At 42.3% G+C, this 18291-nt stretch overlaps 2 protein-coding genes across 3 annotated transcripts; both read right to left on the reverse strand.

The window, feature by feature from the left end:
* Positions 1-19: 19 nt before the first annotated feature.
* Positions 20-7365, reverse strand: LOC133900451 (aladin-like). Of its 2 annotated transcripts, none has more exons than XM_062341604.1 (15): positions 7128-7365; positions 6977-7032; positions 6712-6876; positions 6300-6414; positions 6100-6199; positions 5825-6010; positions 5536-5591; positions 5351-5438; positions 5197-5272; positions 1399-1498; positions 1246-1297; positions 690-827; positions 496-583; positions 329-396; positions 20-246 (listed from the first exon to the last, which is right to left on the reverse strand). In XM_062341604.1, exons 1-14 carry the CDS (start codon positions 7183-7185, stop codon positions 343-345), a joined length of 1332 nt encoding a protein of 443 aa, XP_062197588.1. In that variant the 5' UTR covers positions 7186-7365; the 3' UTR covers positions 20-246; positions 329-342. The 2 variants fall into 2 exon arrangements, with proteins under 2 accessions (XP_062197588.1, XP_062197586.1); XM_062341602.1 differs by having other exon boundaries at positions 20-224; positions 7128-7364.
* A 4453-nt stretch (positions 7366-11818) lies between these two features.
* Positions 11819-17429, reverse strand: LOC133900709 (glutamine--fructose-6-phosphate aminotransferase [isomerizing] 1-like). The gene is made up of 11 exons (XM_062341926.1): positions 16987-17429; positions 16274-16446; positions 15322-15433; positions 14828-14967; positions 14063-14224; positions 13405-13726; positions 13025-13275; positions 12826-12940; positions 12479-12734; positions 12226-12394; positions 11819-12112 (listed from the first exon to the last, which is right to left on the reverse strand). Exons 1-11 carry the CDS (start codon positions 17228-17230, stop codon positions 12029-12031), a joined length of 2028 nt encoding a protein of 675 aa, XP_062197910.1. The 5' UTR covers positions 17231-17429; the 3' UTR covers positions 11819-12028.
* Positions 17430-18291: the final 862 nt, after the last annotated feature.

Below are 18291 nucleotides of genomic sequence, written 5' to 3' on the forward strand. Positions count from 1 at the left end.
GAAACTGGTACAATCAACATAAGGAAATGTACATCCAAAGCAAATATATCTGGAGCTGTATCCGTACAGTAGACACTCTTTCTCAAGCCACAATTTTACATACATGAGGATACAATTCATGCTTTGCATTTCACCTAGGCGCATAGAAATTGCACCCTGTTCACAAAATGCCACGTTGCAATGCATGCATAAACATTCAGTCTTGAACCAGGTGAGATGCCACGCTAGACAACAAAAGAAAACAAACTTGGAATTATCAAACTGTAGGCAACACCAATATCAAGTCATCAAAGGCAGCTGAAAGATTCAGTCTGTTGAAGAAACTTACCTCCAACGAAGGAGTTAATGAGAACGAAGTATCAGTGGATACGTACAGCACCAGCCACTACTCCAACACTGCATGTGCGGTTGGAACAATATGTGAACAAAACAAGTTGGAAGCATAAGGATGTCATTGTTTTTTAATCATTTGTACAGGATTCACAGATCTCCTACCACAGAAAGCAATGGTCCTTGCTTAAATTTGTTATGAAAAGCAAAAGCAAGTGGCTTTGCTCCTTCTCCAGGTCCTCTGATGAATCCACTAGATATGCACACAGGAATATCATCGAAGAATGGTCAAGGAATGCCATTGGAACAGAATTTTAATGATCAAAATGATGTGGTAAATCAGAAGATTTTGCTCTTACACTAGTGATAGTGAGACAATTGGAGATCTCCGCACATCATATACAGCAACAAGACCACAATACATTTCATTTCCATCTTTGAACGACAATGCCAGACGTTCCCCTGAAGCATCCCATGCTAATTTCTCTATGCCTCGGCTAGATGAAGCAGTTAAAGCATAAATTAATGAATGGAAGTAAGATTCTAGGCTATAATAATGGATAAATTTCCTGAATATTAAGTGTACACTAAATGAGAACATGTGTGATGGCAAAAGGCAGATTTTGAAGACAAAAATTTAGGGAAATAAATGGTTACATGCTTCTGTTGGTTAACGAAAGCTTGTCTTTCCTTACAATCCTATGCTATATACATCAAGAATGACTTCCGAGCTAAGAAAAGATGAGAGCAGACTTACTTCAAAAAAAGTTACATGGAAAATAAAATTGTCAATTAATTGCGTATGATGTTAGTGGAAATATCATCGGCTAAAATTAGCATCCAAGATGAGAAAAATGTGTAGCTTAAGGTGCGTATGAGGTCAAGAGTATAGAATAGTAATTCCTCTGTTGTTACCTAACAATCAGGGACGAAATTTCTGGAAGTTCAACAGGCAGGAGATGGGCATCTGAAGATATGGACCGCAGAACAAATTATCAGGATCCAGACAAAAAAAATGGAACAGCATAGCTTTAGCAACAAAATATTTGGACGAATGTCTGCATATACCTAAAGATGGTGGCTTAGATGAGAGGTGAATTGAGCCAAGTGTAGTTGAGTTAGAAAAGGACAACAATGCAACACGACCTTCTGGGTCCCAATTTGCTCCCTGACAGGAACCAAAATAAAAATAAGCAAATATGAGAAACAGTTGTAGAACAAGATATCATCCAATATAATGTTTAAGGGACCAATGGATGTGTATGTGTACTACCAATAGGTTGTCCATAAAGCTGATTATGTATTGGTATAGCTTAGACACTCATATCAAATTAAGCTTTATGCAATATCTACATTATTACCAAACTAAAGTTAGGCACCATCAACTTTTAAACAGGCATGTATATTTCTTGTGGGACAAAATTATATCCACCTATTAAACAATTCTCATTTCATGTATAAAAAAGCAAACTATTTTCAGCTGTTGGGACTACAAATCATTCAGAAATGGTTAACAAGTCAAAAAAAAGGTTGCAAGGTTGTCGTGAATAAAGAAAATAAACAAAGTTTTGAAGCATGATACATGTAACACGCAAGGAATGGTGGCTAGAGAAACAAAAACCCTGACCCTAACCCTAAACAGGCTCTGATATCATGTTATGAATAGCACTTGTATTCAATGGTAGCCCCATGGGGGCAATATATAAAGTACAGGAGGGAAACCCTAGGACTAAGAGATTACCATAATACCCTTGACTATTATACCCTTAACATTTAAAAGTATATTTATTGAAATCCAAGGTCCCATATGTAACGAGAAAATTGGCAATGTTCCATATCCATCAATCAGATGATAAGTATATTAGCTTTTTTTTTTTCTCGAACGCGCAGGAGAACTGCGTGTCATTTCATTAAAGAAGAAGAATAAAATTACAAATACAAATACAAAGCCAAAACAGCCAATCAAAAACAAACAAACGCACCACTCACAAAGGAAGAACGACCCTAACAAACCCCAGGAAGGGTCCTAGGCTACCCAGCCAACAAGTTTTGGAGCCCTGCCGCTCCGGCCATGCACCACATCGCCCCCTCATCAGCAATCAACCTCAAAAGCCCTGCCAGATTAGGCGAGTCCCCATTGAAAACACAAGCATTGCGATGCTTCCAAATCTCCCAAGCAACAAGGATGATGAGGGTATTAAGACCCTTTCTTTTTTGCTTGTCGACCATCTTGAGCGCTCGGCCCCACCAATTAGAAAAAGAAGCCAAACCAGGCTGAGGTGAGATGGATTGCATCCCCACCTTCGCAAGAACAACAGCCCAGACCTGTCGAGCAAACACACAAGAGACCAACAGGTGATGGATGGTTTCACTATTTTGATCACAAAGAGGACAGGCTGCTGGATGAGGGAGCCCTCTCTTAGCCAATCTGTCCGCCGTCCAACAACGACCCAAAATGGCCAGCCACACAAAGAAACGACAGCGAAGCGGCGCCCAGGTCTTCCAAACGCGCTTCCAAGGCGCAAACCGGATGGATCCAACAAAAAAAGCGCCGTATGCAGACTTACTCGAATAGTCTCCAGATTCAGCAAATCTCCAAACATGATGGTCCTGAACACCCTGATGGAGTTCAAAGTCCTCCAGTAAAACCCAAAGTTGCAGATATTCACTAATAGCCTGCACAGAAAGCGCGCCTTTGATATCGGCCACCCAACGTCGATTCTCTAGTGCTTGCTGAACTGTTCTTTGGTTGATTACTCGCCGGGGCACCAAGGTAACAAGGTGAGGAGCCACCTCAGCCACGGAACGGCCATGAAGCCAGCGCTCAGTCCAAAATTTTGTGTTACCCCCGTCTCCAACCACAGTGCTAACCGCTATAGAGAACAAGGCCTTAACATTTGGGTGCACCTGGATCTGCAACCCAGCCCAAGGCCTTGTCGAGTCCGTCTTCTGCAACCACAACCACCTCATCCGAAGAGCCCAACCAAAAGTCGACAGATCGTGAATACCCAGCCCTCCAAATTGGAAAGGCCGACACACCCGAGGCCAAGAAACCAAGCAGTTGCCGCCATTAGCTTGATCTCTTCCTTTCCAAAGAAACCCCCTTCTGCGCTTATCAATCTCCTTAAGTGCCCACTTCGGAAGATCCATAGCAATCATATTATAAATAGGAGTCGCCGAGAGAACCGCCCGCACCATGATTAGCCTCCCAGAACGGTTCATCAAAGAGGCCTTCCACCCAGGAAGATGATCAGCAACCTTGTCCACGAGAGGCCGCAGAACCGCCTTAGAAGGCTTTCTGACCGACAGCGGAAGACCCAGGTACATGCAAGGGAACTGCTTTATCTCGCACGGCATGACGCCCTGAATGATCTCCAAATCCCCCTCCTGGCAATGTATAGGAGAAACAGAACATTTCAAAAAAGTGGTCCTAAGCCCAGAAGCCTCGCCAAAAATCTTAAGAATGTCCTTGATCAGCCCTAATTCAGAGATTACTGGCCGAATGAACAGAACCGCGTCATCAGCATAAAGAGAAACCCGGTGCTTAAGACCTCGAACAGGAAGCTGCTGCAGAAGACCATCCAGGTCAGCCCTCTCGATCAAAGAGTTAAGAACATCCATGACAAGAATAAATAACATGGGTGAAAGAGGGTCGCCTTGCCGAAGACCCCTCTGATGCACAATCAACTCCCCCGGTTCCCCATTCAATAAAATCCTGGTGGAAGATGAAGATAACAGGGTGCACAGAAGATTACACCATCGACGACCGAAACCCAAGCTCTGCAATACCTCCAAGAGAAAGGACCAAGAGACCGAGTCGAATGCCTTGCAAATGTCTAACTTGAGGAGAATATATGGGATCTTCAGCTTGTATAATTGCCTGGCTGTTTGCTGGACAAGCATAAAACTATCATGAATACAACGCCCACGGATAAAAGCGCTCTGATTAGCCGAGACCATGGAAGATAACCTCGGAGCCAATCTGTTAGCCATGATCTTTGTGATTAATTTTGCAAAGCTGTGTATTAAACTTATGGGGCGATAATCAGAGACCTGCAGAGCATCCACTTTCTTAGGCAACAGAGAGATGAAGGCTGTGTTTAAAAGACCCATTTTGGCGCCTCTTCCAAGCTGAACGGCCAATAAAGCTTGCATCAAATCCTCCTTAATTATCGCCCAACAGCACCTATAAAACCGACCTGTATAGCCGTCGGGTCCCGGTGCTTTATCCGGAGGGAGGTTTTTGATGGTAGCCCACACTTCCTCCTCAGAGAACAGCTCATCAAGAGAACCCAGATCGTGATGCTGTTTATGGAAGGAAGAGAGATCAAGAGAGGAACCTCGCTGGACAGCAGTACCCAGCAAATCTGAATAAAACTCAGAAACTGCAGCATGCCATCTTGGCTCGTCACTATCTGACCCGCCACTTGGAGCTTGGGAATGAAATTTTTTCTCTTTCTATATCTTGCTTGTTGATGAAAGAATGAAGTGTTAGCATCCCCCTCCTTTAGAAAAAGGACATGAGAACGCAGCCGCGCAATGGTGCGCTCAAAGGAGGTCAAACCAAGATAATGAAGCTTCAATTTTTTCCGCAGCCAAGATAACTTTATGTGATACCCTAACATATTCATGAATAAAGCTGCATAGGAGAACACTCATTTCCGGCAGATGCCATATAACTTCTAAAGGAAGCTCCCATATAACTTCTAAAGTAACAAGCAATAAATAAAATGCATTAAGTTTCTTATTCCCTCCTCACTAAGGAGTATTGCGCTCCAACGTAAAATTTTATAAAAGCATTGCAAGGCAAACAAATGATGTTGAATGTTCAAAAAATAGGTATTTAGGAGTAAAGGTATTACGTACAGACACATATCCATTAGATGAAGACCAGGGTTCTGACGTCCATGTGCTTGTCTCCCAGAAGTGAAACGTTCCATCGCTAATATAAAATCAATTTTGTAACTCTTTGGAAAGATTAGTAACAATAAATGTAAGAAGGAAATGACATTGAACATACAATTTAGCAGCTAGAAGGTAATCTCCACTAGGTGACCACCGCACTAATGATATACTACTTAATCCGCGCCGTATAGGAGTTCCCAAGCCTGTAGCAAAAGAAAGGTGTCCAGATATTAATTAGTACACAGTTCTGTGTGAAATGGGATTGGCTGTCTGCATTTAGAAAAGGACTGCTATACCTACCTTGAGAAACATCCCAAATTGTGAAGGATGGACTATTACAGGAGGCGGATGCCAAGTATGTGGAGATATGTCAAGAAAAAATGTCTATAGATGTTGATAGTTCCCGCGGATAATGGCTACAGCTATCGTAAACCTTTCTGTATGCATGGCGCATAGTAAATACTAATTTGGCAAAATGGAATTTTACAGTTAGCCCACACTGATAATTTGATGTTATTTTAGCTTTCAAATAAGAGATGAAAACCAACAGTAACCTTTGCTCGATGTTACTATGAAAATTTATCAAGGATATCTTCCATCAGGCTTCCAACAAAGTGCACTAATTTGCTCAGCAGAAGAACACCGAAGAACATCCACCAGTATCCACTGACCACCAGAACCTCTAGGAAAGGCACTAAAGGAAGAAGAGGTGACTCCAGATTTCATGAACGGAACATTGCCAGGATATGATGATGACCAGAGGCATATTCCACCCCTGAAAACAAAATGAGCAACTCAATCCAAAAGTAAGACATGACAAGAGTGTGGAGAAGTGTTCTATGGTCAGGTGGTAGTAATACACACTTGCAGCCAACGGCAATCATCTTCCCACTATTTGGCCTCCACTCAACAGCCTTAACATTCGTTTGATGGTCACTTGTTAAAATGCACGGTTCTTTACCATCTGTTTAAAAGATCAGACATTATTATGGGCTGCAACTAAGTTGATGAACATAGTTTAGTTCACGAAACTAATGCAACATAACAAAGTAGGCAGATCTCACCTGAATCCTCAAAGTCATGCACTGTAACCTGGTTCTTTCCAGACACAAATGCCAAACAATGTTTGTGTGGATTCCAATTTACTTTCTGGGTGTCAAATTCTTCTAGCAGATTTGGCTGGTAAACCAGAACGATTATTTGTGAGTATAGTATAATGACTTTCTCAAAAAGGTCCACACAGAAAAAATCAACAGGTAGGAAGCAAATCCAGAGCGCTTCTGACAAGAAAAAATCTGGAGGATACATTTTGAGATAACTGGGTAATGCCAGAAATTTAGAAAGTATGCTGGAGGATGCATTTTGAGATAGCTGGGTAATGCCAAAAATTTAGAAGTATGCTGGAGGAAGCAATCAAGTTATGGAGTTAAAAAGAACATTGGAGTAAAATAACTCAGATACGATGATCCAACTCACATCTAATGGAGGGAAGATCATCCGTTTGAAGAACTCGGATACGGTGGATAACAAACTAGCTGCTGGTGCGCTCTCAACGGCAGGCTCGGCTTGGTCGGCAGCAGGAGGGTTGCGGTTGGTGAGAAGAGTATCGGGTTGGAAAGGGATAGGGCTGAAGACCATCCCCTGCAAATGCCAAACCCCAAAATCCAATCCCTCGTCAGATAAGCACAATACGCTTCATAGACGAACAGTAAAGGCGAGATTTTTAGGGAAGCGAGCTGACGAGGACATCGCCGTAGGCGTCCTTGGCGCGGTCGTCGGACAGGGCATCCGACGCAACTGCGAGGCCAAAGCAGATCGAATCAAATGAGCAAAGAGGCTAATGCTAACTGGTTCAGCAGGAGGAGGAATCGATCAGCTAGGAAGGTACGAACCGAGGTCGCGGTTGATCTCGCAGACGGTGACGGCGCCGGGCGGAGGGAAGCTCGGCATCGTCGATTTGTTTGGTCGGGTTGGGGGCCTGGGGTTCACAGTAGTAAAGACAACGGCAGGGAAAGCAGCGGAGCGGCGCAGGCGGCGGCGGCGGCGGCGGAAGCAACAGAGGGGCGAGGGGGGAGAGAGCGGTGATGGCTTGCTGACGGGCGACGGCGAGGCCAAATAGTAACGGACGGGCAGATGGCTGCTGAGTGCTAAATCCAACGACCGAGAGGCAGCCAACATTCCATATAGTGTTTCGAAGAACTTTCAATTGATTCAAAAGAAACCTTCGATCAGAACTTTCAATTGATTCCAAAAAAAAATAAGCTTTCAAACTGGTTTGAATAAACTTTCAACAAGAAAACTTTCTACTAACATATCAAATACTTCTCATTCACACAACAAAAACTTTGTAACTGAAAATTGTAATACATGGCTTATTAGTGTTTTGGTTAAGACCCGTGTGCTAGTGTTTTGGCATGATGAAAGTAGTCCTACTAGATAGTTTAGATAGGTTAAGACCAATTTATAAACTTTTACACTCTAAATATAGTATCTTTGGGTTAATTATTTTATACGAAGCGATGACGAAAGTGTAAGATAGACGCTGTCGGTAACACAGGAATCAGGAGTCCCCGAGTCCCGAGGCCAGATCAGCAGGTTGCCATGTGGCGCCCTTCCGCAGGGATTATCTCTCCGAGGTGCGAGAAGACTAAGTTCCGGGAGAGAGTGCTCGGGGCTATGAACAGTGGTCCCCGAGTACCCGAGTTCCCCGATGACCCGAGAAGACCAAGTGCTGGGAAGAGGGTGCTCGGGGCTGCGAACAGTGGCCCCCGAGGACCCGAGTCCCCTGAGGACCCAAGGGAAGTAGTTCCGGGAGAGAGGGCTCGGGGCCATGAACAGTAGCCCCCGAGCACTCGGTTCCCCGAGGACTCGAACAGTCAGTTCCGGGAGAGAGTGCTCGGGCCGCGAACAGTGACCCCAAGCACTTGGTTCCCCGAGGACCAAGAAAGGGCATGTCCGGGAGAGAGTGCTCGGGGCTGTGAACAGTAGCCCCCGAGCACTCGGTTCCCTGGGGGTCTAAGAAGTCCTTCACCAGTGGCCCCCGATCACTCGGTTCCCTAGGGGCCTAAGAAGTCCTTCGCCGGCGGCCCCCACAGAGGTCCAGCGGTGAGGTATCAACCAGTGAAAGGCCCGATGCTGCATTTAAGAGGGCGCGTGGCTTGTCACCTCCAACTGCTCCTCCACGCTTGCTGTCAGTCCCTGCCACGGCCTGGTAGGGAGGCGTGGGGATATTTAATGCACGGGTCCCATCGCGGGACATCCGGTGCGCCTCGGGATAACATCGCGAAGCCCAAGGCGTCCCGCCTGCCGCCCTGCTGTGTTAAGCCTGCTCTGACCGGGCGGGCACGCCGGGCTGCTCGGTGGCTGCCCGGTGGGCCCTTCCCGCGGCGCCCGTTGAAGAACGGTATGATGACCTACAAGACCGGACGGGGGCGCGTTTTCAACCCTCTCCGTCACCTCGTGCAGCAGCCCATGATGGTTGCTTTTCATTTATAGCGCCTTGGAACTCGCGCCCTTTCTTTCTGGGCACGCTACCGCCCCGACGGGTACTTAAGGCGGGGCGGGCTCCCCAGAGAAGACAAGTTAGTTACAACCAAATTAGTTGAAGCACAGAAGCTCAGACCACCGAAGAACAAGGAGCCTGAAGCTCTAGACTAGACAAATATTTTTGTAACCCAGCAGAACCTCTGAGAGACATTCTCAGAACATTTATAGCATACACACAGGAGTAGGGTGTTACGCTCAGTGCGGCCCGAACCTGTCTAAAAACCTCCCGAGCATTTACTACTTTCTGCATCCGATCCTTCCATTCCACCTGTATCGCATTTACGCCCATTTATTTCACCTGCAAAACGAATTCAAAATCATCCCCCGGCCGAATCTCAAAGGGGTCCCTCCGGATCCCTACTTGAGGAGTTTACCCTCCGACAGACGCTATACGCACGTGGGCCCACTCCACACGGGGGCTAGGCTATAAGCGGATTTTGAGGGCGAGATGTTAAAAAAAAAATCAAAAACATTGTACACAATTCATCTCAGATTCATAAAAAAATGTAAAAAATCAAAAACATTGTACACAATTCATCTCAGATCCATAAAAAAATGTAGATGATCAGTTGGCCAGCTTTAGCGGGTGCTTCACCCTTCTTGTTCCCTTGTTCTTGCTAATGTTTTTTTATTTGAGGTGTTTTTTATTTGAGTTTTAATTTTGCATTTGTCCTGAAGATTTGTCCCTCAAGAACCCTTGGAGTGCAATGGATGAAGAGCTAATTTGTAGAGAGAAGCTGAAGAAATTCGTAAAGGTAACATACTTTTTTGTGTAGGGATTTCCAAATGCAAATATAGTTGACATGGGAGAGAGATCATTTCTTGGTTTTGTGGTGCACGTCTATCTTGTTACTGCTAGGCTAGATAAAGGGAGAAAAATACTCTTGTAGTGTCTCCGATTTTGGGTTACATTATACTGGATGTATGTTTGGTTCGTGGTAATTGGTGGAGGGAAATAATTAAAGAAGAACAGAGATTGAGAAGAAGGAATTAATATAAAATTACCATTTTTGTGAAAAAAGAAAAACATTGCAACTTTTTCTAATTGCCAATCTAGCACCCACATCTCTTTCTTGGTGTAAATATCACCATATGCCCATTGAACACACGGTATAGTGCTTGCATGGATTCCGGTGTAGTGTGGTGACTTCTTGCGTGACTTTTGGCATCTTAGGACCATTTAATCTAACTTGACACTCTTTTCTTTGAGGCTCGAAGAGAATGAATCCACTCAAGTGAGCGTGTTGAGAGTGCAAACATTTGAGTGGTAGGTCAGATTTAATGGTCCCCATGATTCTAAAAGACACACTATCATGATGCTATATGTCATACTAGAGATCATCATGTTACTCTAGAAGAAACACAAGCAGCATATTGAATGGTCAATGGTCTTGGTCTTAGGGTTATTTGACATCAAGGAAGACATGCGAGAATCAAACTAAAGAAAAAAAATAGGGGAGTTTTGGACAAACCCCAAAATTACAGATAATTTGACAAGGCATATAAGATGACAAACATAGTTTTAAGTCACTTAGGTGATACAAGGATCTCCACCGGGTAAAAAAGGCATATAACATGCGGACGGGTTTGTTTGTAACCTAGTGACAACACCTCTATGGGCGGAGTGAGCCAATGGGAGTTCGACCCTCGTGCCCTGCACACCCCTGTAAAGTGTCCAAAGAACACTGGGTAAGGGGGCCCTAGTCTAAAATAAAATAAGTAAATAAGGCATAGAACATAAGGTGTATTTTTTTTTTCAAAAATTGAGTTGTGTTACTTGTAGCCAACAGGCATATACACTGTATGAATAAAGGGCATATTGTTACATAAGACAAGAACTCATACTTTATTATGCACATTTTGGTATAACACGGTCTACTTAGGTTTTTGTCGTCTCAATATGCAATGTCTCTCGGATCGACATCATAACTTGTTTGTGGTTCTTTATGCTTCGTCTAACGTGAGTCTAAGCTGCCAAGACACCTTTATTTATAGCTAAGGTAAATTGTTGCATCATCATGACATTGTAAGATCCCAAACTCTTTTCCACATAAATATATTACCTCTATGACATTTCCTAAAAATATCAAACTCTACATGAACATAAATTTATCATGAAGGTCCTTTTAGATAGTTTGTTCTAGGATATTATGAATTGCAATGTTGAGAATACTTTAGAACCTTCGTGTTTTTAATCTTACCAACATTCTTTTTTTTATGAGTACTTCAGCGAATTAGATGAATTTGAAATTTATAGAAAGACAAATCTATTTGAACAATTTGAAATTAAATGTACGAGAAATAATGAGATGATTTGACATTCTATGAAGTATCCTTTATTCGTCCCTTTTATAAGAAGTTATTGTCTTATTGATGTTCAAGAAGCCAGCCAAGTTATCGCTAGTCACAGTATATTTTCATGTATCCATTTTTTAGCTCGTTCCCATCTAAGTAAAATTTGACGATGTCAACGTCTGACATGTAAAAATCAGATCCGTTAACACCATAGTTGAGTTATCAAGTTTATTGGTTCAAAATAGTGAAAAATAAATCGAGGTAATAAGTGAGGGTGTAAATTGGACTTGTTTCCTAAGTAATATCATTGTGCAGACAAACATATTCAAGTTACATCTACCTATCTAACCGTTGACAAGGGATGCAAATTAATTAATTTAAAGGTATCCACCGACCCTCTTTAGTTCCATCAATTACAATATTTTTTAAATTTTTACTCAATTTAAAAAAATAATACTATTAGTTGAACTAAAAAGTATCGACGGTAATTTTAGATTCGCCAATTTACACCCCTATTGACATCCTCGATCAAAGACAAAGTTGCCTGTGATGAGGAGTCGGGCGTGTGAGGCTGTAGCGGCACTGAGATAGAGTTGAGAGTTCCACACTTGTAGTGACTAGGATTGGCTCGTAATAGCCGCCTCGATGGCTGTAACATATGTGTGCCTTGTGAACTCCACGCACTGCTTACAAAAAATTTCAGCGACCCGAGTGAATTCTTAAGTTTGGCAAGTCCAAGAAATAAACACGTGAAAAAGCGTGGCATTTCATTCCCAAATAGCATCCATGTCATACATTTCACAATCAGTTGTTTACCACAATATAACAATGACCACCTCAAGAATCATTGTTGCCTAGAAATAATTACACTACACAAAATGGCTAAGCACAATCATCCTGCCCTGTATAGAACCCTGATACAACATTTCTGACAGTTATCCACTCCCTCTACTTATTGTGTAGTCACGCTCTTTGCCAGATTCCTTGGTTGGTCGACGTCGAATCCACGAAGAACAGTAAGGTGGTATGCGAGCAACTGAACCAAAAATAACAAAATTTGTACGGTGAACAGAATTGTAGTAAAAATGCAAAGGTGTAAAAGGAGGTTTGAGGACTCGGCAAAAAATAACAAAATAAGCTTAGACAAACCTGTAATGGAATTATGTTAATCACAGGCTGGAGACAATCTGCAACCTCTGGAACTTCAATAACCCTGCAAGATCCACTAGGACATACAGAAGATGCATCTCCCTTCGAGCACATGACTATAAGGCGCCCCTTACGTGAAAGGAGCTGCTGAATCACAGATTGCTGCTTGCTGCAAGAGGAGGAAAACTTACTTTTGGGGAGTCCTGTTATTAAGCAACCAAAAGCTGTCCTGGTTCCATTTCGAAGTGCTTACCTGAAGCACGCATCACGTGTTGCGATGACAATGATGGGGAGGTTTTCATCCACTAGTGCCAGCGGCCCGTGTTTCATCTCACCAGCAAGCATGCCTTCACTGTGCATCAGTGCGACCTCCTTAACTTTGAGAGCGCCCTCCAATGCAGTGGCATAGTTATAACCTCTTCCAAACACAAGGAGCGACTCTGAATCGATCAAGGAAGAGGCAAGCTCCTTCATTCCAACGTCAAGTTTGAGAACTTCGCTAACATTGCCTGCATCGTGGAACATACACGTTTAGAAACATCAGTCAGAAACAACATTTGCTTGAATACATAATACACTTATTTATCCAGCACAACATACTTGGAAGACTGGAAAGACCACTGATGATAGCATCCCTTCTAGCTTGAGTGGATATTTGATCCGATCCAATAGCCAAGGCCATCATAGTCATGGCTACTATCTGACTTGTATATGCCTGCAAGATTTCAGGTACTTTTAGGAAACAAGATGGCTAAAGAAAGGGAAAAACATCGCAACATGAAAATGTGCATAGGCCAACCTTGGTGCTGGCAACACCAATCTCACAACCAGCATTGATATGAACTCCGCAATGTGTTCTTCTTGACAGTGTGCTTCCAACGGTGTTGGTTATGCCAACACAAAGTGCTCCATTTTCTAGTGCATAATCAAGAGCAAGGAGGGTATCTGCTGTCTCCCCTGACTGACTAACAAAAACTGCAGTGTCTTCTCTATAGATGGGGCCTTGTCTGTCGAGCAAATCACTTGCTACCTCCATAGTCACAGGAATACCTATATCATCCAAATAAAGCAAGGAGAAAGATTTAAGTTAAAGGATCATTAGCTGAATACTAATTGCTTTCACGGTGTCCAAAATTTCCGCATCAAAACAATAGAGCTGGAGTAGCTGATTTGACTTACCAGTCAGTTCTTCCACAAAAGGTCTTGTAGCTAAGGCAGCATTGTAACTTGTACCACAACCAATAAAAACCACCCTTCTACAGCGCCTAATTGTTTTGAGATGTTCCTTCAGTCCACCTAAAAGAACCCCACCATCCTTCAGTCTACCCCTCATTGTTGTTGTCAATGAATGTGGCTGTTCATGGATTTCTTTTTGCATGAAGTGGTCATAGCTTCCTTTCTTTATTTGCTCAACTTCCATCTCAAGAACAGACAATGCTCGTTGCACAGATGCTGGCTTCTCTTTGTGATGGTCAAATTTAAGGATAGACACACTGCCGTCCTGCATGCAATGCCCAAACTGTGAGAACTTAGAATTTGGGTGAAGTATAAAGCATAAAGATGTGGAAGAAACAAACGAGTTTCTGCACGTAGTGCATCTCCATTTATTAGACAGTAGAAAAGAAGAACAATAAAAAATACCAACAGCAAAGGTAGTGAATTATATTTATTGGACATGACATCATTGTGGCAGGAACTAATAATGGCACTGGTGATTACAAAATATATGGAGTCTAGAAACGAAGGTCATTCTCAAACTAATGGAGGAACCTTAAAAAGACCAGCAAAACAGAACAAGAAAGGCATGTAAACTAGCGAATAAGTCCTTAATGAATACCTTAATATGAACGATTTCATTATCTTCAATAGCTAAATAGTTCTTGGTATGCTCTACGATAGCACATAGATCACTGGAGAAGAATAGTTCTTTGGGCTTTCCGTTTGTTGTCAAGGCGTTGACATCATGAAATGGTTTCCCACTGTGTTGACCACTCAACTCCTGAAACACAAGAGATAATGGACATGCTTTGTACATTACATAGGAAGGGTTCAAATTCAATAAAAGATTATTATAAGACCTATACGATTGCAATAACAAAATATGTAGTGCAGTAATGCAAAAAAAAAAAAAAAGGATTACAGAAAAGGTTAGTCATAAGTCATTACCAACAAACCTAAGATCAACCTGGAACCAATTAACTGCATAGTTCTTAATGTTCGAACAGTGTGGGGACAATTAGCCAGTTGGTTACTATATTGAGTACTTGAGTGCAGACCTTGTTAAGAGTTTCCATTGATGAGAAAAAAGATATGGTAAAAAAAAAAAGGCAGTTATAGGGCATATGATGCAAAAGGTGGAAGTAACATCTTGCTTTAATGCTTTACGTTCTCTATTATGTTATTTTTCCCTAGCAATATGTTTTAAGCCGATGATGACAAGAAAAGGTAAACTTTAGTCTCTGATTTTAACAGAAAATGTAGCTCAGAACAAAAATATATAACTCTTTCACAAAAGAAATTGACTACTTTACTTTGCTCAAATTAAACCCACCCACCCAATCAACCAAAGGGAATAAGGAATTGAGGATTTTATTTTGCTTACATTGACACCAAGTATCAGTGTACTGCCTCGTTTGCAAGCAATCAATTCATTGGGATAGTGTGGGCTTTTAAAAATAAGCGCGTAGGCTCCTTCAAGCTGCCTCATAACTTCCATAACAACTTGGCTAAAAGTCACATCACCTGAGGAAACGAAAGCAATGTAAAGAATGGCCTTAACTGGAAGGAACAATTATTTATTTTGTAATGTAATAATAAGTACTCTTGCATGCTAATGAACTCTTCTGTTAAGTTTAGAGCAGTGTGTTGCCTAAGAAGTCTCTGCGTGCTAATAAAAAGTTTTGAGCATAAATAGCATAACAAATGTATCAATTATTGCCTCATCTGCTTCTTAGAGGACAATAATGCTTTAGCCATAGCTTAAGAGTAACTACAGAATAAATGGTCCAAATAACGATCAGAAGTCAGAACGCTATATCTTTTCAGCTTTGGCTATGACAATAATATTACAATTAGAGAATATATATAAGTATATACCTTCTTCATCATGAGCTTTATCAAAAACAAACTTTGCTAGCTTAGGAATGACTTCTGTGTCGGTATCAGACTCAAAGGTGAACCCGTGCCGAGTTAGTGTCTCTTTCAGGACCTGAACAGATATATCAGAAAAAACATGTTAGAAATGTGATTTATTGTGTTATCATGTGATGCTGCACCAGTCTACACTTTACAAAAGTATCAGGAGGTTGCACATGATCACACATTCAAGTTTCAGATGGTTGAAACTTGAGTCATAAATGTCTGATAATCAAATGATCAACTTTTGAAATATAACATTTCTGTATTGAGAATTCTATAAACAATAGAGTAAATTTCAAAAACCTATAATTATTTTGACATATGTTGCAGAAAACAACAACTTCTAGTGATTATAAAAACCTACAACTATTTAAACTATAACTTTCTCACCGTGGACCCACCTGTCATCCTCTATGGTATGTAATAGGAGTATTAACCATGAGCCCATCTGTTGCTAGAGGATGACAGGTGAGCTCACGGTAAGAAAGTTGTAATTTTTTGCAACATGTGTCAAAATAGTTATAGGTTATTGAAATTTACTCTAAACAATGTGATAAAGAAATTTTGCACTATGGAGAAAACAACGCCACCAAACTGATTTAACGATTCTTGATATTTGACTTATTAAATAGTAAATAGTGTACCACAGTACTTACTGTTGTTTAGCACCAGTATATGAGCTTCGAAATTAAAAGGTGGATTCTCTCTCTATAAAATACAAAGGAAGATAACAAGACAGCCCATGTGGAGGGGCTCAAACCATTAGACTTTGGCATAGTGTGCCAGTTGGTACAAGTACGTAGTTTCAATGATACATGTGCACCCAGAACTAAAAATAATTGAAGATTATATGAAACACACAATACGCAAGAATTATATATACAATATCACAGCAATAATATAAGCAAACCTCATAGTTCGTGATGATGCCATTGTGGACGACCAAGAACTCATCACCAGAGCCAGAAGATTGGGGGTGGCTGTTCCTTGGAGCAGGCACACCATGTGTGGCCCACCTGGTGTGGGCAATTCCAGCATGGATACTGAATGCGGCATCCAAGTTCACATCCTTCTCATCAACCTCTGAAAAACATAAGCACGAAAGCTAGTAAGATTTAGCTTCTGTGCTACTCCTATAGTTCAAGAGTTGCACGTAACGGGGGCACCGAAATTACAAGAGAAACTTGTATAGCGTGGAATTGCAAGGAAATCCAAAATAAAAGGTCGCACAAGAAATTGACAAATGGCTTAAACGCAAGAAACTTATATGCTTGATCGGAATTCGGAATTAGTCGAATTTCATATTTTGTGACAGGACCATGTAAAATCCGAGATCGAGAAAAAAAAAATCTGAATTTTACGAGCACGCGATTCCAATATAAAAATGCGAAGTGGGAACAGGAGAATTATCCAAAATCACTACACGACACAACGAAATTCCCCCCAAATGTGTCTTGAAACCCAGTCAAAATCAAAGTTTTGCCGTCACCGCGTGGAACAGCCAACGCAGACCCTGAACAAAAGAACTCGTAAAAAAAATCCTAGCTTTGCGCCAGGAAGCATCACAACAGGAACCAAAGATTCAACCGAACTGGAGGGAAATCAGAAGGGAGAAGAACTGACCTGAGTAGACGGATCGCACGAGGTTCTCGATCTTGCCCTCCTGGCGGAACACGAGCGCGGGAGCACCCGCGAAGGGCGCTGAAGGAGGAGAGGACAGGGAGGCGGGGAGGTCTGCATCGAGTGCGATCCCGGAGGAGTCGTACCCGCGGTACTCGAGGCGGCGGAGGCCGTTGAAGAGGACCTCCAGGATGTAGCGCCGCTCCCGCGACACATTGTAGTTCAGGTACGCGAAGATCCCGCACATCCTGGCCTTCTAGAACCTTCTAGGCTCTGGAGGCTACAGTGAATTGGGCTAGTAACGGTAGTATATACCGTACGGGAGGAGTAGCGGTCTAGTTCAAAGAACGGGAATCCGTCCGAGAAGAAGACGAGCGCGGCTAAGAAAAGGAGAGAAGAGAAGAGAAGAAGAAGCCGTGTGGTTTCGATGGCCGATGGGAGGAGCTGGCTGAGTACGTCTTATACTGTTGGTAGAATCTTACGACCTGTAACACTTTTGGATTCTTGCCAAAATCGAATTTATAGTATATTTTTTTCATGCGTTTTAAATCGCGCGCTCTATTTCAACGTCGTGTGAACGTTGATAAGTTTAGGGAAGAGGTTAGAATTTGGAATTTCAAGTTTTACATGTGATTAGGGGTTAAAGGGTGGATGGTAGTGACCGGTCTGATGATGGGCGGGAGCGGTACATGAGATTATAAATGGCAAAAAGACACACTCTACTTAGAAAATAATATAAAAGAGCAAATTATCCTACAACCAGTTATTCATATGTAAAAGAGTGTATAACGATCTCTTCCTTAATCTGTCTAAATACTTCTATTAGCTACATAAAAATGTCATTAAAGATATATCTGTTCCGCTCTATCAATATATTTCAAAATAGGAATATGATGACTGTTGCCACTGTCCTTTGTTATTCATAATGAACCTCCTTCTTCACTTGACACTACCATTATTTGAGATTTTGATCCGACTGCTGAGCCACCTAAAAACGTCTTTCGACCACTCTCTGACTAGCTCACAGACTTCTTTGACGTTTAGGATCTGTACGGTTTTTATATCGTAAGAGCGTAGAGCACTCCGTCCCGTTATCGTTGGTTATTACGGAAACCACACTAGTCGCACGGCCCGTGATCCATGGAAGATCCCAGGGACCTGCATTTTGGTTGGAGCTGGAGCCGTTCGATTGGCCCGACCACGTTGCCCAAGTCGTACTACACATGACTCCAGTATTGCTGTCGGCCAAGGCCAGCTCCAGCTCCAACTGAGCCTGACTGAGGTGACGGCTCTGTTTCGTTAGTCGTT

Source organism: Phragmites australis, chromosome 19, assembly GCF_958298935.1.
Source record: "Phragmites australis chromosome 19, lpPhrAust1.1, whole genome shotgun sequence".
Lineage (NCBI taxonomy): Eukaryota > Viridiplantae > Streptophyta > Magnoliopsida > Poales > Poaceae > Phragmites > Phragmites australis.